Source organism: Vulpes lagopus, chromosome 2 (assembly GCF_018345385.1).
Source record: "Vulpes lagopus strain Blue_001 chromosome 2, ASM1834538v1, whole genome shotgun sequence".
Lineage (NCBI taxonomy): Eukaryota > Metazoa > Chordata > Mammalia > Carnivora > Canidae > Vulpes > Vulpes lagopus.
This window is the reverse complement of record NC_054825.1, coordinates 25,439,412-25,461,838: the sequence shown is the minus strand read 5'-3', so window position 1 is coordinate 25,461,838 and position 22,427 is coordinate 25,439,412. Positions and strand designations below refer to the sequence as shown.

The 22,427-nt window shown below is 48.1% G+C and overlaps 1 protein-coding gene across 1 annotated transcript in view; it reads left to right on the top strand.

Annotated features, from left to right (window-relative positions):
- The first annotated feature begins 9,388 nt into the window (after positions 1-9,388).
- Positions 9,389-22,427, top strand: part of NEURL1 (neuralized E3 ubiquitin protein ligase 1) — a 79,601-nt gene continuing 66,562 nt past the window's right edge. Inside the window, exon 1 of the mRNA XM_041745225.1 lies at positions 9,389-9,904. Within this exon, the coding sequence (XP_041601159.1) occupies positions 9,820-9,904 (85 nt within the window). The 5' untranslated portion in view covers positions 9,389-9,819. The remainder of the gene's footprint in view (positions 9,905-22,427) is intronic.

Sequence of the window (22,427 nt, the reverse complement as noted above, 5' to 3'; positions counted from 1 at the left end):
GCTGCCCACACAACTCATGAGAGTTCTGAAATTGCCCGTTGAGTTTGGGTAGATGTAGAGGTGCTTGCGGGAAGATAGCTGGGCTGGGAGTGGCAAACCCCAGGTCTGAGGGTGATAGGGTGCTCAGACAGCCAAGCTAAGGAAGTGCCCCTTTACTGGCTACACATACCCTCAAGTTCTAGCCACATGGCAACAGCTGTTCACTGGGCATCTGCCCGGGGCCAGGTGCTGTGCTGGGGCTGGGCACACACAGGTGCCTGCATCAGGCACTAGATGCAGCCAGTGGGGGCATCTCTGTGAACTGGAGTGTTCTGGAGAGGACCTCCACTTGGCTTAAGTTTGGGGAGATTCTCCCAAGTTCTGGAAGAGAGTATTTGTTGGTAGATTTGACCTTCTAGCCACCATGATGGAGAGGGCGCCTCCGGAAGGCCAGTCTCAGGTCAGGATGAAAGATGAGAAAGTGGCCTTAGGGAAGCCAGAAATGCCCAGAGGGTAATATTTCAGTGGCTGAAGAGTGGGGCTAATTTCCTCACCAATACATTTTCTTGACAATGAAGTAGCTGATGGAAGCTGTAAGGACATGTATTTCCTCCATCCTCACCTCCCCCCAAAAAGCTCTTTGTTTTGAAAGAGAGAAAAAGAGCAACCTGTAAACATGTTAAAGATGTTTTGATTGACTTGAGGGTCCCTGCAAAATGTTTGCCGGGAAGGAAGAGGATTCCAGTGGAGATCTAGCGCTACCTAGTGGAGAGAGGTTGAGAGGGAGGGAAGAGGAGCGGAGAGATGGGGACACAGGGTCACTGGTGCCTCTGCTGAGAGAAGGCTTCCCACCAGCTACCGTCGGTAGGCAGCGGGGTTCCCCTGAGGTGTCTTTGGGTGAAGGTCAGAACAAATGAGTGCCTTTGGCACCTCTCCTTGAAAACATGGGTAGGAGGGAGATATTACATGCCAGCCAGTGGGGAGACATGAGTTTCCAATTCCTGGTCTGGGGTGAAGGGCATTTGAAGTGACTGAGGCTATTGGCTTGTTGGATGTGTGCCTCCTGACTCCTATTTGTCTTTCAACTTTTGCCAGGAAGGAATTTTAAATTTTTATGTAGTCATATTTATCATACTTGTCCTTTATGATTCTCTAGTCTTTGTAACATTCTTAGAAAGGCTTTCCTGACAAGGAAAGGTCATTTATTTTACTTTTATATATTTTTAAGTGGGCTCCCTGTGAGCAGCATGGAGCCCAGTGCTGAGCTTGAACTCATGATCCTGAGATCAAGACCTGAGTTGAGATCAAGAGTCAGACGCTCAACCGACTCAACCCAGGCCTCATAGATGTTTTATACTATCTTTACCTGGGTGGCTCAGTTGGTTGAGCATCTGATTCTTCATCTCAGCTCAGGTCTTGATCTCAGGGTGGTGAGTTCAAGCCTCGCATTGGGCTCCATGCTGCCAGTGTGGAAAAAAACAAACATCTGGGACGCCTGGGTGGCTCAGCAATTGAGTGTCTGCCTTTGGCCCAGGGCGCGATCCTGGAGACCCGGAATCGAATCCCACGTCGGGCTCCCGGTGCATGGAGCCTGCTTCTCCCTCTGCCTCTCTCTCTCTCTCTCTCTCTCTCTCTCTGTGTGTGTGTGTGTGACTATCATAAATAAAAATCTTTAAAAAAAAATCTTAAAAAAAAAAAAAGCCAAACGTCTATGAGAGAAAAAAGATGCTTGGGTATTACCACCACTTTGATCATCAAAAAAAAATTTTCAGGGCAGCCCGGGTGGCTCAGCGGTTTAGCGCCGCCTTCAGGCCAGGGCCTGATCCTGGAACCCCGGGATCAAGTCCCGCATCCGGCTCCCTGCATGGAGCCTGCTTCTCTCTCTGCCTGTGTCTCTGCCTCTCTCTCTCTCTCTCATGAATAAATAAATAAAATCTTTAAAAAAAAAAACAAACAAAAACAAAAAAACTTTTCAGTTTAGTTATTTTCAATCTATTTCATTTTCATTAGTGGCTGTGTGTTCCCTGGGTTACTTCCAGAGAGCTGAGCCAAAGCGCTGGGAGTCTTCAGGGCCTCTCATAAGTTTTAAGGCTCAGGCGCTCAGTGAGGACGCCTCATCTGCAACAGGTGTCTTACTTAGTCTAGGCACTTGGAGGAACCCCATTGCGGGGCAGGCACAATATTGCAGAGATTTGGATTCAGACCATCAGAGGGCTGTACTTCATTGCTTCCTTTATCAGTTCCTAGGCAAGTGTCTCAGATTCCCTAGCCTTGAGATTTTCACTTGTAAAATGGAGATGATAATAATAATAATAATAATAATAATAATAATAATAATACCTCATGGGGTTGTTGCCAGACTTAAATTAATACAGATGAATTGCTTAGATTGAAGCTTGGTCCTTATGGCTGAGTGCTCCATAAACATCACTGGCCACTATTATTGAGCCAGTAGGCTTGGGATGGGTCATGAGGGATGCTGGACTCATTTGAATTCACTAGACAAGTTTCCTAGACAGGGATACTTGTGCTCCTCTTTCTGGTGTTGAGTATTTTCCTTTCTGCGTGTAGATGGGACCTCTACTTTCCTTTTATTTATTTTATTTTATTTTTATTTTTATTTTATTTTTGGTATTTATTTTATTTTTAAAAATATTTTTATGTTTTATTTAGTTGAGAGAGAGAGAGAGCATAAAGGGAGAGGGAGAAGCAGACTCCCTGTTGAGCAGAGAACCTGATACAGAGCTTGATCCCAGGACCCTGGGATCATGACCTGAACCAAAGGCAGACAGTCGACTTACTGAGCCACCCAGGTGCCCCTCTACTGTCCTTTCAGATGCAACCTTGGGAGGGTGTGGCCTTAGCCCTGAATTTTATCCATTGGCAAGATAGGCTCAGTACCTAGGTCTATGGGCTTTCCGAGGGTCTGCTTAAGACTGGAAAAAAAAAATATTGTCTCCAAACTATGATGGAAAAATGTCAAAATCAAAATTAATAAATATTTACTTACTTGCCTACAAAATGTAATGTTTTATCAACTTCATTAATCATTACATGAGTACTTATAAAGATTCCATTATGTTTAAAGACAATTGTAGGTTTTTCTCACTTGGCAAGAAATCCAACACATGCATGATTGCTTAGAAATAAAACCAATTTTAAATTCAATGAGCTCCTTTTAGTCTAATGATTCCAAAAGCCAAATTTATAAAAATCCTTTCAAAATGTTTAAGGCAGGAAAATTATGTTTAATGTGGGATACAGTATATTTTAGTGTGTTTGACCTGATACAATTGAGCTACAAGAATAAGAGTTTGAGGGTTTATGAAGTTCTTACAATTGGTCATGGACCTAGAGGCTACCTCCCAAGGGGCAAGTCTGTCTGTGGAGCAGAGGAAGGGGTTGGGGTTCCCCCTCCCTGCAGAGCCACCTCCTGTCTCATCTTCCAGTGTGACTACCCACTTGGGTGGCAGCCCACACTTACTTGGGTATCCAGCTTTCTCTGGGATAGCCTGCGGGCATTCTTTAAACATCATCCTTTCAACTTGAATCCATATCCATATGGAACAGTTTCCTAAAGTGGCATCAATTAATGACCTGCATCAGATTTTGTGAAACCATAATCTCTTGGGGAGAAGCCTGGGAATCTGCATTTTATCAACCATGTGTGCCCCCCCACCATGTGTATATGTTTCTGATGTATGCTAAGTTTGAGAATCATTAGTCTAGAGTGTGTGCACCACAGGAGGAGGGTAAGATGATCCTTCTAAAAAACAGATTTTATTTTCTTAGAGCAGTTTTAGGTTCACAGCAAAATTGAGTGGAAAATACAAAGATTTCCCATATACCCACACATATGCATAGTCTCTCATTATCAATATCCCCCTACCAAAGTGGTACCTTTGTTATCATCAAGGAACCTGCATTGACATGGTTTCACTCAGAGTCCATAGTTTATATTAAGGTTCACTATTAGTGTTGTACCTTCTATGGGGTTTGAACAAATGTGTAATGACATTATCCACCATTATGTTATTATACAGGGTAGTTTCATGGTCCCAGGAATCCTCTGTGCTCTGCCGATTCATCCTTCCTTCCCCACCATCTTTGGCAACAACTGATCTTTTTACTATTGCCATAGTTTTGCCTTTTCCAGAATGTCATATAGTTAGAATCATACAGTAAATAGCCTTTTCATGTATTTTTTCATTTAGTAATTTATATTTACGTTTCCTCCATGCCTTTTCATGGCTTTTAGTTCATTTCTGTTTAGCACCAAGAAATATTCCAGGGCCTAGATGTACCACTGTTTGATATTCACCTGCCCAAGGACATCTTGGTTGCTTCCAAGTTTTGGCATTATGAATAAAGCTGCACTGCTTCAGTTATTTATTCTTTCGCAATACCACACTGTTGTGATTACTGTAGCTTTATAGTAAATCTTGAGGTTGGGTAGCATCAGTTTTATAGTTTTGCATTTTCCACTTTGGTATGTGACCCATTTTGAGTTAATTTTTGTGAAGGGTATAAAGTCTAGAGTTTTTTTCCCCTGCATGTAGATGTCTAGTTGTTCATGTGCCATTTGTTGAAAAGACTACCTCTGCTCCATTATATTGCCTTTGCTTCTTGTCAAAGGTCAGTTGACTGTATCTATGTAGGTTTATTTCTTGGCTCTCTATTCTGTTGCACTGCTCCATTTGTTTATTTTTTCACCAACACCAAACACTGCCATGATTACTGTAGCTTTACAGCAAATCTTGAAGTTGGGTAGTGTCAGTCCTTCAGCTTTGTTCTTCTTCAATATTGGTTATTCCAGGTCTTTTGTCTCTTCATATACACTTTAGAATCAGTTTGTTGTTGGGGTGCCTGGGTGGCTAAGTCAGTTGAGCATCTGCCTACGGCTCAAGTCATGATCCTTGGGATCGTGGGGTCCTGGGATAGAGCCCCACGTTGGGCTCCCTGCTCTGTGAGGAGCCTGCTTCTTCCTCTCCCTCTGCTGCTCCCCCTGCTTGTGCTATTGCTCTGTAAAATAAATAAATAAATAAATAAATAAATAAATAAATAAATAAATAAAATCTTTAAAATCAGTTTGTTGATACCCACAAAATAACTCGCTGGGATTTTTATTAGGATCTATAGATCAGTTTGGAAAGAATGGGTATCTTGACAATATTGAGAACCACTGTGTGTTCAGCCCTAACCTCAGCCCTGGGAGATAGGAAAGTGGAATACATAAAAGCACAGGAGAGGCTCCCCCATGGTGCTGGCAAGGAAACTCACACAGTGCCAGGCATAAGGTAGGGCTCAATAAATGGTCACTGGGGCAATGAGAGATGCCAAATTCCAAAGCACCTGGGCCTTATGGTACCCATTCCATGCTCAAATGGGTAGCACAGACTCCCATCCCTTAGAGGGAAGGCCTGGCCTCAGGAAACACCTTGTGAGAAGGTAACAGACCAGGTGGGCTGGTTTTAGCAAGTCTCTCTGGCTGACCAGGTAGCTGTACTGATAGATGAATTCCCTGATTTATTTATTCATTGGTTCATTGAACAAATATTTATTGAGTATCTATTATGTACCAGGAACTCAGAGATCCCCCCCTCTAACATGTCCAGCCACCTTCTGCAGTTCAGGCAGGACAACAACCCTACAGAGACTTTCTGATGACCTGACAACTATGGATTGGGCCTTGGGGGATAGCAGGGGAGCCCTATCTCCCAGCCTAAGGAAGGTTGTGGGTTTTCCTTATTTTAAGGTTAGCTACTTGACAGGGAGGAAAGTATCATGGTATGGATGAGGGTGGTCTCAAGTTTCAGGGAGTCTGGGTTGGCCTAGATGAGCCCCATTCTTGCCTGCCTGGTGGGGACTCTCCCTGTGGCTGGTTCTGGGCTCAGCATCCAGATGCTCAGGGAAGGAATTTATTATTCTCGGCCAAATATTTTATTATTTATATTTGTGGAGACTCTTCAGGACTTGAACTCATCTGAGAGCTGTTGGAGAGTGAGAAAGAAGGGAAAGGCAGAGGGGGACCAGCAGGAGGAGACAGGCAAGGAAAAAAAAGAGAAGAGAGACTGCCAGGAGAGAAAATGACAAGAAGCAGAGAAGCACAGTGAGAAGGGGAGAAAGACAAAGGGAGGGAGGAAAAGAGGAAGAGAGAGAAGAGAAAGGAGGCAGCCTTAAAGGAGAGAAAACAAGACAGAGGGAAGAGAAAAGTAGGGGCTGGAGCTGCTGTTGGAGAAGCCCCAGCTCTGCCCTACCTCCCTGCTTGGGCTCGTCCCTCTCCTGCGTGCTGGTGTGAGCACTCACCACATCCACACACACGTGCACACACATGCAAACATGTATGCACTAACACCCATCCCCTTGGGCACCGCCTCCAGATTCTATACTATGGGGAGGCGGGGTTGCCACGGTGACAGGTACCAGAACCCCACCTCATGGGTATTAATAGCTTCCACTGAAGTCACTGAAATGGTGATTTCATCGAGCCTTATCTCCCTGGCAGGTTCTTTCTCCCTCCTACCTTCTAGGATGGGGCTAGAAAGGACCCTTGGGGCCACACAGGCCATTTCCCTGCCTCCTGGCAGCTGCCTTGGTAAAGAATGGACTGGAAGCCTCAGGGATTCTGCCCCAGTGTCCAGTGGGAAGGAGACTGCTAGAGTTCCTTGATCCTTTGAGCTGAGTCTAAACATGGCCCCTCCCAGGAAAGGGTTTCTGAGACACAGGACCCACCCCTCAGAGGGGTCACTCTCAGCTTCTCTAGGTCCCATGTGGTTATACCTGTCTTCTCGAGGTCCCTCCCTGGCCAGACACTTGCACCCAGTTGACACTTGATGGTGGTATCCCTTCCCGCAGTACAGAATTCCCTGGAAGGGCTAGGTCCAGGCTTGGGAGGTGGCTCAGGGTGCAAAATTTCAGAGGCACTTGCTCTCAGGCTCGAGAAGTACCAGGTTGGCCCTGTACGGCCTCAAGAGCCAGTGCCCCTCACATTTTATACCAGGGATGCCTACCTCGCCTTGTCCACTCCTGGCTCTGCTGAGATTCCTATTACCTCCTCAATCGTCTTGGGACAAAGGAGGTTTCTTTCCTGCCCTCAGTTCCCTGCCTTGGTCTTTGATTCCTTTCACCTTCCCGTGAGACTTCCTGGGATCAGGCTGCAGAGCCTATTGCTGCCTCTGGACTCCCCTGATGGGCACTGGTCTCTGGCCCTCATTTCCTCTTCCCTTTCACCTTCTCTCTCTCTCCCCTGCTTTGCCCACAGTCCCAGCTTTAGACTACACGGGGCCTGGGACATCCCTGCTGTCCTCTACTTTTGGGGCCTCCATCCCTCCACCCCCATCTCCTGGCCCATGCATTAGCTTCTCCTCCCTGGGGAGGGGGGTAAGTGGAACTCTAGGGCAGGCCTGAGCCTCCTCCCATCCACCCTGCAAATCCTGCAAATCCTGCACTTCATTCACACTCCAGGGGAATTAGTCTGGTCTATACAGAGCCTTCAGATTTATTCTGAGGCCAACAGCAGCTCACAGTGATCTCATTGCAGAAGACTTTAGGGGGTATATGAGTGTGTGTGAGAGTATGTGTATGCTTGTGTAGAAATGAGTGTGCAAGAGAGTGCAGAGGTGTGTGTGCAAATGTGTGAGTGTGCTGCCATTCAGAGTCCATGGATTCCTGATGCATGAGTCATTGGTTGGGAGTGAGCCTCGAGAAGATATGCTCATAAATAAGACAGCACCCTGACCTCTGTGTCCATTCTGCAGTTGGCTAGGCACGTGATACTGGGCATCTAAGAGGCTGGAGGCAAGGGTGGGGGCTGTCTTTTCCTCCAGACCCCATGGAGCAGCTGTCATAGATATTTCTAGCTTGCCTGGAGTCCCAGACATTTATGGATATGATGCCTGCAAAGGGTGGGGGTCAGGGGAGGGACATAAAGAGCTTCACTCCCAGGGATCTTTAGTGGAGTTCTGCTGGCAGGCAGGCAGTCACCCATCCCACAAGTATTTTTTGATAGTGTGTCACGTGCCAGGCACTCTCCTAGGGGTTGGGGACATCACAGTGAATAGAGTTGACCTGCCCTCTCTCTCCTTACAGACCTTATGTTTTAGTGTGTGTGGGCTAATATAAGGGGGAAAGGCTACTTTCAAACTAATCCCACTCCCCTCCTCCTTCCTCAAAAAAACCAATAATGGTATGGAAAGTGGTGGAAAGTGGGGGTTCTTTAGTTGGGGTGGACAGGGAAGGTCAGGAGGTGACACATGAACTGTTCCTGAATAATGAGGAACCGTCATATGGAGACCTGAGGGAAGAAACTTCCATAAGAGGATGGATGAGAGGCTTGTTGTCAGCTCACGCCCTCGCTGGATTCTGGATCAAAGTTGCGGAAGCCAGTCAGAGAACTAGAGGTGACCTAGAGGAGCAGGAAGGAGATTCTCCGTCTGCGGGGGACCACGGCTCATCTTCTACCCCAACGGACAGGGAGAAGGAGCTACCCTGTATCCAGATAGAAGGAGAACGGCTCCTTTACGCCTTCCTGCAGGCTTTCTGGTAGCAGTGCTGAACAGGAAGATAAAAGGGTCATGTGAATAGGCAACTTACCGAAGCCCTCACTCCAGGAAGCCTTTTACTGCGAAGGGCCACAGAGCTCGGATTCCCCCACCTTTTACAGCTGACAGGACCACTCGGTTCAGAGTCGGTGGTTCTCTGATGGTTTGTCCCTGAGATCTGCTCCTCCAGTTTGGCCAGCAACCCAGTCTCCCAGGTCCGCTCTGTACTCACCAAAGGCCCCCAGTGCTAGGTGTGCAGGAACCAGGTGGCCCGGGCTTCTTGTCCCGAGCCCTTGCCCCAGCGCACCTTCAGATGTGACTGAGGGCCGAGGGCCACGAAGTGCTGGCTGTGAAATCTCACCTCCCTGAGAGGATCATTCACTTGCCCCCCGCCCCACCCAGTTTTCTTCCTGAGCTTTCGCTGTGTGCCTGGCCCCAGGGGGGCTGTCCTCTCGCGCTGCGCCTGGCACCCAGGGAGCTCACCTTCTCGCTGTACCGTTTCTCCGTTTTCGACACCAAGTTCCCCCGCGCGCGAGGGGAAGGCGCTCAACTCCCGGAGCCCGTACCCCCCGCACCTTACCCGGCCTGGCCCGGGCCCCCGGGGCCGCCCGCCGAGCACCACACCTGGCTGAGCGGGCGCGCGCGTGTCACTAAGACGCTCATTCACCGGCGCAGCTGTCCCCATAGCAACCGGAGCGGGGGAATCCTGGCGACGGCGGCGGCGGCGGGGGCGGCGGCGGGGGCGGGGGCGGGGCGGCGGCGGCGGGGGCGCCCTGCACGCCCCGCGCTCCCCCGAGCCCCGCGGCGCGCGGACCCGCCGGCCGGCTGCCACCACGCACGTCGCCGCAGCGGCCGTCCCCGCGGGCGGGGAGCGAGCGGGCCGCCGAGCCGCCGAGCGCCCGCGCCGGGAGCCCCGACTCTATGGCCCCGGGGGAGCGCGCCGGAGCCTCCGCGCCGCCCACCAGCAGCGGGAACCCGAGCCCCAGCCCGAGGACCAGGGGAGCCCCGGGCGCCGCCGGCCCCGGCCCCGGCCCAGGGGCCAGCGGGCAGCCCCCGCCGCGGGGAATGGCAGGCGGGTAGCGGGCGAGCGCGAGGACCCCCGCGGCGGGCAGGCCCGGCCAAGGACGGCGCGGCCCCGAGAGAGGGAGGAGAGCGGCGCCCGCCCGCCCCCGGCCGCAGCCCCGGCAGGGCCCTCCCCCGGCGGCGCGCGCCCGCGCGCACACACCCGCGCGCCGTGTCTCCGCTCCTGCCCAGCCTCGCCTGCCCCCCGCGAGTGCCGAAGCCCCCGGGGCCGGGTGCCATGGGCAACAACTTCTCCAGTATCCCCTCTCTGCCCCGAGGAAACCCGAGCCGGGCGCCACGGGGCCACCCCCAAACCCTCAAAGGTAAGGCAGGCTCCGCCGGGCCGGGCGCCGCGGGAGGACTGGGGCGCAGGTGCAGGGGCAGGGAGCGGTGCAGAGGTGTAGTTGGGGAGGACAGGCGGGGGCCACCTGTTGTGCGTATTTGGAGACTCGAGGTGCGCATCTGGCCCTGGAGGTGGGCTGGGGGTGGGGGGCTGCTGGTGGGGGTGTGGAAAACCGGGAGGATGGCGTTCCGTGGGGTCTGCGCAGTTTCCTCGCCAGCACTAGGAACGTCACTGGAGTTAACTCAGGCCGTGATGCTAGGCTAGCGCGCAGGGGTTGGGAAGGGCATTTGCCCAGTGGGTAGGCGAGTGTGGCAGGTTGCTCAGGACGGCCAGCTGTGCTTCTCAAGGGACGCATCACAGTCCCGTTTTTTCACCTGCCCCGCGGCTGGCTGGAAAGGTCAGGCTGGAGGCACTAGTTGCATTTCCAATTGGAGGGTCTTAAAGATCTAGGACTGACTTACAGCAGCCTGGGAGAAGAGGCCAAGGCTGATGGCCTCTGGAGTCCTCTGCAGCTGTTGACTTTTTGCACCCACTGACTCAGCTTGGTTTCGGGTTCCTCCAAAGGCCAGATGTCCAGTCGGAACCTTAGAAAGGAAAGGGTGGGAGTCTTGAAACAGAGAAACATTTATTAGGAATGTCTTTGCTGTCCAAATCCCCAGACCCACCCAGCCCCCCCAGGGAGGCCCAAGGCCCAGTCCTCAGCCCTGCGGCTTCCAGCGCTGTCTCTGACCTTTGCAAGACACAACTGGGTCCTCCCAGGCCCTCAGACCCCACAGATTCCCTGCGGGAAGCTGCTTTTCTATTGGCCTCAGAACCAGCTAGCACTAGTCCTGGGCATTCGAATGGCTAAGAGCCAGAAAGGGAAGCCCTTGGTCTTCCACAAAGAACCACCCACTTCTTTAGCCCCTTGGGTTGTGAGAAGGATAATAGTAATACCCCTTGGCAAAGCGTCGTTTGCCACGAACTGTCATGAACACCTGTTCATGTGAGCTAGGAAACTACTCTGGGTAGTCAAAGCTAATCATACCCATTTTACAGTTGAGGAGGACCGATGCTTGTTTTAGGTTCCCGAAGCCAGCGAGAAGCAGAGCTCGGCTGCAGAGCTACATCCTCTGACTTGGAGTTTGTCATCAATCTTGCTGGACAGCTAACCTTCCGGATTGGGGGACAGGACAAGACGCGGGACCATTGTTCTGTGTTCTAACTCCAAACCTTCCAGAACTTCTGCTCTCCCTTGGTTTGGGAAAGTCAGTGGGTTTGTTGTCTTTCTGGAAATTACTATGGTGGAACATGTCAGTCCTTTTATTTATTTTTTTTTAATTTTTTAATTTATTTATGATAGTCACAGAGAGAGAGAGAGAGAGAGAGAGAGGCAGAGACACAGGCAGAGGGAGAAGCAGGCTCCATGCACCGGGAGCCCGACGTGGGATTCGATCCCGGGTCTCCAGGATCGCGCCCTGGGCCAAAGGCAGGCGCCAAACCGCTGCGCCACCCAGGGATCCCTGTCAGTCCTTTTAACGTAACATATTCATCAGCCTTGTGATTCTCCCTGCAGGCACTGATCCTAGCAAAATGGAGATCCAGGCAAATACTTATGCATCAGGTTAGGATGTTCACGGCAGTGTTGTTTATACTAGGAAAACAACCTAAATGCCCTGTAATCATGGCATATTTTCTTGGTGGAGTATTATACAATCTTTAAAATTGTATTTTTGTCTTTTTTATTTTTAGAAAGACTTTATTTATTTATTCATGGAAGAGAGAGAGAGAGAGAGAGAGAGAGAGAAGCAAACAGATAGACACAGGTAGAGGGAGAAGCAGGCTCCCTGCAAGGAGCTTGATGTGGGACTCGGTCTCCAGGATCACACCCTGGGCTGAAGGCAGCGCTGAACCACTGAGCCACCCAGGCTGCCCTAAAATTGTATTTTTGAAGAATATTTGATGACTTGGGAATACGCTCACTGCAGCATAATGACATTTGAAAAAAGCAGAATACAAAGTTATATAGACTGTGAGATCTCAGTTTTGTTTAAAAAAATATGAATGTAAAAAAAAACAAAAAAAACAAATCCAAGCCCTGAAAGTTTCCAAAGGGTAACAGTGGTTTTCCTCGGAGCCATGGGTAATGGGTATCATGTAAGATTTTCTTTTCTTTTTTATACTTTTTTCAAGAATTTCTACAATAACCAAGTATTATTTTTTATCATCCCAAATAAGCTGTAAGTCTTAGTGTGTATAAAGACTATTTCTGAGCATTGGGAACAGATTCCTAATGATGGAGGAACCTGTGGACATTCTGTCCTTTAATGTCCTTCCTCACAAGTGAGAAGAATGAAAGGAAGGGAGAGTGATTTGCCCAGTTAGTGCATCAGATGGCAGAGTTGGGTTGAATCCTTCAAGGGTAGGGTAGCTGGACCAGTGGGTTGACTTGAAATTTAATTGTTCACAAACTGCCCAGTGAAGGCCAGCTTGCTCCGTCCTTGACCCTAGGGAAGCCCAGAGAAGGCTTTGGTAATTTCACCCTTTTTAAATCTAAAGTGTGGGATTATGGGATGTGAGGTCTCCATGGCTGGAGTCTTTGTCAAGGGAGGGAAGGGGCAGGAGAGGGTCTGGGATCCATCTACCTCCCTGTTCCCACCCCAACTTCCTCCCCCGTCTGACTCCCCACCTATGTCACCTGGGAAGCCACCCTGTGCTGCCTCTCTGGTTAGCAGGAATCAGTTCTTCTATGGGACTCAGTGGTGGTGAAACTCCCCACCCCCCTACATCTCTCTCCCTCTACCCATCTCCCTTCAGGCTTGATTTACCAGAATCCACTCTCTTCTCCCTTCCCACACACCTGCTGGATGTGGCCATGAGAATTTTGATTCTGCTACTTCCAAGCCTGAGATGAAAGATTAGAGCATGCCCATGATGGCCACCTATGGGTACCCTCATAGGTGTACCATGTCCTTTGTCTGTGGTCCACTGATCCTGACTTTTCCCCACCCTAAAAAAGCCATCAGATTTATTCTGTGATTGTTTTAGTGTCCATTCCAAACTGTATCGGCATTGACCTAGTAGTCTTCTCTGATATATGAGTGGTCATCCAGAATTCTGTTTCAATTGTATTGGTGTTGACCTCAATACTGATTCTAAGCCTGTCCACCCAGACTTGTGTTCAGATTGCTTCTGTACTCACCCTGAACCCTGTCTAATTCATATCAGTGCCTATCTGGAAATTTCCTGGGGGTGGGGAACTCTCGATTTTTTCTCTCCTATAATTGCAACCTCTATTGACTTCTCACCATTTTAATTAAAACAACTGGAAGAGGTCTGACATAATAGGGACTGTGGGACACATTGGAGATCTAAGATTGGTCTGGCTATCAGGCTGACATGAAATGAGGCTCATCCATCACCTGTCAGTTCGTAGACTTTGGTGTTCTCCCTGGAGACACACTGACTTCACTTCACTGCTGGCGATTCCCACTGAGGTCTGAACAGTGTTGGTCTAGGAGTATCCAGGGGAGGGATCCAAGGCATAGCTCTGGGCTTAGGACCAACAGACAGTTACGAGGAGTTGCTATGTGCTTGGCCTAGAGGTGAAGGCTGCTGACATCCCTGTATATTCAAAGGCTGAAGATCTCTTTGAAAAGGCGAGCAGATTTGAGCTGGACATGGATGGAACTGCAGAAATTGGGTATATGGCAAGGGGTGGGTGCAGCAGGAGTGCTAGGGTCTGGGGAAGAAGGTAGGGGAAGGGACATACAGCAAAGCCCTGTATGGGAAGCAGTGACTGCGTATATATTCTCAGTGATGGGTACAGGATAACTGGGGCAAGGGGCTTATGCTTCATGGAGTCAAAGGCAGAGAATAAAGATTTTCCTCCTTTCCAAGCTCTTTCTGAGTGCCTGCCTGCTTGAGGCTAAGTGTTGAGGGGAAGGTAACTAGGAAAACCTTTGGACAGGGCTATCCAGCCCCAGTGGTCACCCATGGGGATTGGATGGGCCCCCTCCCATCTATTTAAAATTGCGGTGAAATTTACATGAAATCCACCATTTTAACATTTTATTTCCTTATTTGTTATTTTATTTATTTCAGAGAGAGAGGGAGAGGGAGGGGGAAGAGGCAGAGAGGAAAATCTTCAAGCAGACTCCCCTCTGAGCATGGAGCCTGACACAGAGCTCAATCCATGACCCATTGAGATCATGACCTTAGCCAAAGCCAAGAGTCAGACACTTAACCGGCTGAGCCACTAAGGTGCCCCATTTTAACATGTTAAAGTGTACAATTCAATGACATTTAGTACATTCACAATGTTGTGCAGCCACCACCCCTATCTAGTTCCAGAACATTTTCATCACCTCAAAAGGAAAGTCTGTACCCAGTAAGCCGTCACTCCCCATTACTCCCTCCCCTGAATCCTTGACTAAGAATGCTGCTCAGAAACACTAACCTGGGAAGTGGTGGACTGGGATTTCTACCCAGAATGCCAAAACCCATGAGAAAATTGGTCTTGGGTGAATTTTTGCATATTGGGGCTTTCTCTTCCCTGACCTGCTGGGATGGCTTGTACTCACTTCCAGGATATGTACATTGAGGGTCAGGCATTGGCTCTAAATCACAGTGGCCAAGATGGAGGCCAGGTAGGCAAGAACAAGATGGGGGAAGGGGAGGATGCAAGGGGGCAGGAGCTGGGTACTGCCTGGGGGATGCCAGGGATGCTGTGTCTTGGTGTGCCAGATGCCTGGGCCTATTTGCTGTTGGTCTGTGACTCTCCCAAGGGCTAGAGGCTTAAGGGCTGCTTCTCACTGAACTGGTTGCTTTGGCAACCCTGGGCAGGATGCAAGTGGTCTCCTTGGTAACGCCTGGGAAACCTGCCTATGGGGATGGAGGGAAGTGGACTGGCCAGTGGTCAGGCAGGGTGGCACAGGCAGAGCTGGGCTACGCTACCCAGATCAAAGGCCTTTGAGGAGGGTCAAGCTTATAGAATAGGCTGGGCCGCCTGTTGGCTATTCTCCAGCAAGCCAGAGTCCAGAGGCCCAGGGGAACTGGGGGCCTGCCTGGCGACACCAAAGGCACTAATGGGCCAGGCCAGGAAGTGGGAGGAGATGGGGGTGAGAGTGGGAAGCGGGGAGAATATAGCTTCTGGATGACAGATCCAGCCACAGGGTTTATTAAAAGATGCTTATCAGAGGTCATTACCCAGATCCTGCTGCTTTGGGAAATGAGCAGGTGCTGACGCCTGTGGGGGGCCGGGCGGAGAGAAAAGAAGGTCTAGGAGAGGAGGAGAAGGAAATAGACAGAGTCACTGGCAGGCAGGTGGGAGGCCTTGGCTTTCTTTCTGCTCTAGCTGCATTTGGGGGGTAGGTGGGGCTCTGCGCTGGGCTCTGCAACCAAAGTTCTCCTCGGGTGAGATTTGGGGTCCCAGGGATGCTTTGATGGGAAGGGCTCATTCTGTGGTTCAACAAATACATACTAAGCATCAACAATGGGCCACTCTCATAGACATGAGGATACAGTGGTATACAAAATAGATGACAGTTTGCTGCCATGAAGCTTCCCCTCCAGTGGAGAGGCAGATGAGAAGAAAAATGACAAAGGAACAAAAATGAATCAGAATATGGTAAGTATTAACATGCTATGTGCTGGAGCCTATGCAAGCTCTTTATACCTATTATCTCATTTAATTAAAAATATTTATTTTAAAGAGAGATAGAGAGCTTGAGTGGGCAAAGAGGCAGAGGGAGAGAGAGAGAGAGAATCCCAAGCAGACTCTGTGCTGAGCACGGAGCCTGATGAGGGGCTCAGTCCCACAACCCTGAGATCATGACCTGAGCCAAAATCAAGAGTTGGATGCTTACCCGACTGAGCTACCCAGGCGCCCCTGATCTCATGTAATTTTTAAACAACTTTGCGAAGTAGGTATGATTATTAACCCCATCAATGGATGGATAAACTGAAGCATAGTGGTTAAGTAACTTGCTCAAGCTCAAATGGCTGACATGAGGTGGAGCTGGGATTCTGGCCAAAATCTTTCTGAGTTTGAAACTACTGCTCTCTCTTTCTCTTTTTAATCCAGACATACTTAGGAGACATTGTGGGTTTTGTTGCAGATCTCTGCAATAAAGTGATTAAAATAAAGTGAGTCAAATGAATTTTCTGGTTTCCTAGTGCATATAAAAGTCATGTTTACACTATACTGTAGTTTATTAAGTGTGCAGTAGCATCCTGTCTAAAAAGCAGAGTACATACATTAATTAAAAATACTTTATTGCTAAAAAATGAAAAATAAAAATTGTAAAAAATACTTTATTGCTTACCATCATCTGAGCTTTCAGTGAGTTGTGTTCTTGCTGGTGGAAGGTCTTTCCTCAGTGTTAATGGCTGCTGACTGATCAGGGTGGTGGCTGCTGAAGGTTGGGAGGGTGGCTGTGTTTTTCCTTCCTTCCTTCCTTCCTTCCTTCCTTCCTTCCTTCCTCCCTTCCCTTCCCTTCCCTTCCCTTCCCTTCCCTTCCCTTCCCTTCCCTTCCCTTCCCTTCCCTTCCCTTCCCTTCCTTCCTTCCTTCCTAAGATTTTATTTGAGAGAGAGTGTGTAGGGGGGAGGGGCAGAGGGAGAGAATTTTCAAGCAGACTCCTTGCTGAGCGCAGAGCCCAACACAGGGCTCTATCCCACGACCCATGAGATCATGATCTGAAACCAAGAGTCAGATGCTTAACCACACAGGTGCCCGTGGCAGTTTCTTAAAATAAGACAACAATGGGGCGCCGGGGTGGTTCAGTTGATTAAGCATCTGCCTTTGGCTCAAGTTGTGATCCCAGGGTCCTGAGATCAAGTCCTGCATCAGGCTCCCTGCTCTGTGGGGAGTCTGCTTCTTCCTTTGTCTCTGTCTCTGTCTCTCTCTCTCATGAATATATAAATAAAATCTTAAAAAAATAAAACAACAATGAACTTTGCTGCATCAGGGATGCCTGGGTGGCTCAGGAGTTTAGTGCCTGCCTTCGGCTCAGGGCATGATTCCAGAGTCCCGGGATCAAGTCCCACATTGAACTCCCTGCATGGGGCTTGCTCCTGCCTCTGCCTGTGTCTGCCTTTCTCTGTGTGTCTCTCATAAAATAAGAGATTTCATGATTTCACGATTTATTTTGAATAAATAAAATCTTTTAAAAAGTTTGCTGCATCAATTGACTTTTCCTTTCTCAAGTGGTTTCTTTCTTTCTTTCTTTCTTTCTTTCTTTCTTTCTTTCTTTCAGATTTTATTTATTTATTTGGAGAGAGAGAGAGAGAGGCAGAGACACAGGAAGAGGAAGAAGCAGGCCCACGCAGGAAGCCCTGCATGGGACTCGATCCCAAGTCTCCAGGATCACACCCCTGGCTGCAGGCGGTGCTAAATCGCTGCACCACCGGGGCTGCCCCTCTAGTGGTTTCTATGTAGCATGTGGTGCTAACTCGATAGCATTTTACCCACAAGAGAACTTTTATTCAAAATTGGAGTCAGTCCTCTCAAACCCTGCTGCTGCTTTAGCCACGAAGTTTATATAATATTCTAAATCCTTTGTTGTCCTTTCAACAGTCTTCATAGCATCTCAAGAAACCCACTTTGCTCATCCATAAGAAGCAGCTCCTCATCGGTTAAAGTTTTATCACGAGATTGCAGCAATTCAGCCCCATCTTCAGGCTTGACTTCTAATTCTAGTTCTCTTGCTATTTCCACCCCATCTGCAGTTACGTCTTCCACCAAAGTCTTGAACTTCTCAAAGGCATCCATGAGGGTTGGCATCAACTTGTTCCAAACTCCTGTTAATGCTGACATTTTGCTCTCTTTCCATGAATCACAAATGTTCTTAATGGCATCTAGAATGGTGAATCCTTTCCAGAAGGTTTTCAATTGACTTTGCCCAGACTCATCAGAGGAATCACTATCCATAGCAGCTATAGCCTTATGAAATGCATTTCTTAAATAATAAGACTTGAAAGTCAAAATGACTCTTGATCCATGGGCTGCAGAATGGAAATTGTGTTAGCAGGCATGAAAACAACATTAATCTCATTGTCCATCTTCATCAGAGTTCTTTGGTGACCAGGTGCATTGTCAGTAAGCAGTAATATTTTGAAAGGAATCTTTTTTTCTGAGCAGTAGTTCTCAACAGTGGACTTAAACTATTAAGTAAACCATGTGGTAAACAGATGTGCTGTCATCTAGGCGTTGTTCCATTTATAGCACACAGGCAGAATAAGATTTAGTATAATTCTCAAGGGCTCTAGGATTTTCAGAACGGTCAATGAGCATTGACTTCAACGTAAAGTCTCTCATTGTATCAGTCCTTAATAAGAGAGTCAGCCTGTCCTTTGGAGCTTTGAAACCAGGCGCTGACTTCTCCTCTCTAGCTATGAAAGTCCTAGATGGCATCTTCTCTAATAGAAGGCTGTTTCATCTATATTGAAAAATCCGTTGATGAGTGTAGCCACCTTTGGGAATGATCTTAGCTAGATCTTCTGGATGAGTTACTGCAGCTCTTGCTGCTTCATTTCACACATTTATGCTGTGGCCACGGCTTCTTTCCTCAACCCTCATGAACCACCCTCTGCTAGCTTCAAGCTTTACTCCTCCAGTTTCTTCACCTCCCTGAACCTCCACAGAATTGAAGAGTCAAGGCCTTTTTCTGGATGAGGCTTTGGCTTAAGAAGATGTTGTGGTTGTTCAGACCACCAAAACTTTCTCCATATCAGCAATCAGGTGGTTTTGCTTTCATGTCATTTGTGTGTCCACAATGGTAGCACTTCTAATTTCCTTCAAGACCTTTTCTTTTTTCTTTTAAGATTTTATTTATTTATTCATGAGAGACTGAGAGAGGCAGAGACATGGGCAGAGGGAGAAACAGGCTCCCTGTGGTGAGCCTGACGTAGAACTCGATCCCAGAACCCCTGGATCACACCCTGGGCTGAAGGCAGACACTCAACCGCTGAGCTACCTAGGTGCCCCTCAAGACCTTTTCTTCTGCACTCACAACTTGGCTAACTGTTTGGCACAAGAGGCCTCGCTTTCCCTATCTCCCACCTTCCTCACTAAGCTTAATCACTGCTAGCTTTTGATTTAAAGTGAGAGATGTGAGACTCTTCCTTGCACTTGAACATTTAGAGGCCACTGCAGGATTATCAGTTGGCCTAACTTCCATATTGTGGTCAGTGGAACAGTTAGAACACACACAACATTTATTGGTTAAGTTTGCTGTCTTATATAGGCATGGTTTGTGGTACCCCAAAACAATAACTGATCATAGATCACCTATGATCAGTTATATTTGATCATAGATCAAATATAATAATAGTGTAAAAGTTTGAAATACTGTGTGAATTATCAAAATGTGACACAAACACAAAGTGAGCAAATACTATCAGAAAATGGTACCAGTAGACTTGCTTGATGCAGGTTGTCACAAATCTTCAATTTGTGAAAGAAACTCAGTATCTGCAAAGTGTAATGAAATAAAGCACCATAAAACAAGGTATGCCTGTAACCTCTTTATTTAGAATGGTTTTAGATTTACTTATTTTAAATTTAGACTTATTGCAAAATAGTATGGAGTTTCCAGATACCCCTGTCCAGTTTCCCTATTATTTTTACTTTTTTTTTTAAAGATTTTGTTTATTTTTGATAGTACAAGCAGGGGGAAGGGGGAGCAGAAGAGGGAGAAGCAGGCTCTCTACTGAGCAGGGAGCCCAATTTGGGCTCAATTTCAGGACCCTGAGATCATGACCTGAGCTGAAGACAGATGCTTAACCGACTGAGCCACCCAGGCGTGCCCAGTTTCCCCATTATTAACATCTTAGTATGGGAAATTTGTGACAAATAATGCACCAATATCAATACATTGTTAATAACTAATGTCTATACTTTATTCAGATTTCCTTAGTTTTCCCAATATTCTTTTTCTGTACCAGGATCCCATCCAGAATATCACATTATCTTTTTAGGATCCATTTTATGTATTTAGTTGTCATGTTTTCTTAGGCTTTTCTTGGTTTTGACAATTCCTCAGGCTTTCTTTGTTTTTGGTGACCTTGACAGTTTTGAGGATTACTGGTTAAGTGTCTTTTAGAATGCCCCTCTCTTGGGATTTCTCTGATGTTCTTCTCATGATTAGATTGCTGTATAGATTTTAGAGAGGGAGACCATAGAGGTGAAGTGCCATTTTTCATCACATATCAACAATGCACGCAATCAACATGATTTATCACGGGTGATGTTGACCTTGATCGCTTGGCTGAGGTGCTGCTTGTCTGATTTCTTCATTGTGAAGCTAAAGTTATACTTTTTGCCCCTTTCGATATTGCACTCTTTAGAAAAAAAGTCCCTATGCACAGCCCTCACTAAGGATGGGAATTATGCTCTACTTCCCTGAGTCCTGGGCACTACTTTAACTACTCTATCAACCATTTCTTTAGTTACCCAGTCAGTTGGATCAGTTACTTTTGGATAAGGGCTGTGAAAAAAAAAAAGACTATGGACTATCCTGGGGGAACTTGACCTGGTCCTGGGGGTCTGGGAAGGTTTCTCTAGGGAAGTGATCTGAGGATGAGTAGGACTTGGCTTTATGTTCCTAGAGGGGTGCATCCTTGACCCCTGCCTGTTCAATGCCACTGGCCACCTTAAATGTCATTGTGACATTAAAAAAAAAAAGCTCTCCCAAGGTCTTGTCTTGTCTTTTCTTTTCTTTTCATTCTAGTATAGTCAACATACAGTGTTGCTTGCATTAGGTTCAGGTGTACAATATAATGATTCAACAATTCTCTAATTACTCAGTGCTTATCAAGATAAGTGTATGCTTAATCTCCTTCACCTATTCTACTCACCACTCCACCTACCTCCCCTCTGGTAACCATCTGTTTGTTCTCTAAAGTTAAGATCTCCCACATTTTTAAAAGCATCCCAAAGGGGGCAGTACCACCCCAAATGGAGAGCATGGAGCTGGATGTGGAGAGCAACGTGGAGAGTGTTCCTGGCAGGGGGCCTAGTGCAAGCCCCTGGGCTTGAGGACAGAGTTTAGAGTTGGCTCCTGCCAAATGTGGGGGGCGGGGGGGGGGGGATGATCCCAGGCAGATGTTATCCTGATCCTCTGGGCCAAGGAACTTTCAGCAGAAAATCATTAAAATCATTGCCTTGCCTCTCTTCCATGGTCACAGAGGCTGTCTATGCAGTGCTGGAGCAGGAGGAGGAGGAGGAGGAGGAGAGACGGCCTTTCCTGGAATGAAGGAAGAGGGCAAAGAAAGTATATCTGCTGGCTTATCTATGTGGCCCTCTTTGCCTCCATTGCCCCAGAATGCCATCTTAGCTGCCCCAGAGGTTGGGGAGGGGACAAGGAAAAAGGAGGATATTGCCAAGAGGGGGTGTTGTCTTTTTAAAAAAATATATTTTATTTATTCATGAGAGACACAGAGAAGGAGGCAGAGACATAGGCAGAGTGAGAAGCAGGCTCCCTGCAGGGAGCCTGATGCAGAACTTGATCCCAGGACCCCGGGATCATGACCTGAGCCAAAGGTGGATGCTCAACCACTGAGCCACCCAGATGCCCCAGTAGGTGTTGTCTTATCATAAGGGTGGTGGCCATTCCACATGCTCCTGGCATTCACCTTTGTCTTTCCCCTGTGGCTCACCATAGTGTCTACTCAGCATCCACTGAAAGGCAGATCTGCCCCCAGGGGATGGCCAGTCTAGAGTGTGTCCATCCCCATGGGGGTATCCATCCAGGTGCCTCTGAGAGTGAGGGGAGGAGGCCCTCTGCCTTGATCAGAGTAAGTAAAACTGCAAGGATGCGCCAGCTTATTTACTTCATGTGTTGGTGCCCTCTTGGTGCTGGACGTGGCTCTGGGTAGGAAGCACTGAGCCGTGAACACTGGGCATTGTGTCTGCCCTTGAGGCACTCCCAAGCCCAGCCTTATTTAGTTTAGATACCTGTCCATATTGGTAGAAAGGTCCTGGAGCCCTTTTTCTCTTCCATGTCTGCTTTCTTTTCCTTTCCTTGATCTTCCCAGCAAATGTTCCTTTGAACACATTCTCCCAGAGAAGGGAAAACTGGCAGGTGGTCAGGTGTATGTGTTGTGGGGCTGGTGGAAGGGCTGGTGGCCCCTGACTTTGAACATAAGAACCCAATATATTGTAGAGACCATTTTGTTCCCATCACCTTTCTCAGCCCCAGTCTGGTGTTCTCAGTCCCAGGGAGGGGAAGTGACTTGGCCTAGGTCATACAGGAGAACTGGACCAGGTGGTATTGTGGTCTTATGGCTCTGACCTTGTTGGATGATAATGCTCTCCAGAGTCTGCAGAAGTCAACCCCAGAGGGACAGCTGAAGGGGATGAGTGCTTGTCCCAGCTGTGCTGTGTGTTGTCCATTGGGGAGCTATTAAAGGGCTTTAAATGGAACAGTAACAGAATCACTTAAATGTCTTAGAAAATTCTGGGGACCAGGGCAGGGCCAGGCGGGAGGCTGCAACAGACGAACAGGGGAGGAGACAGGTGCGG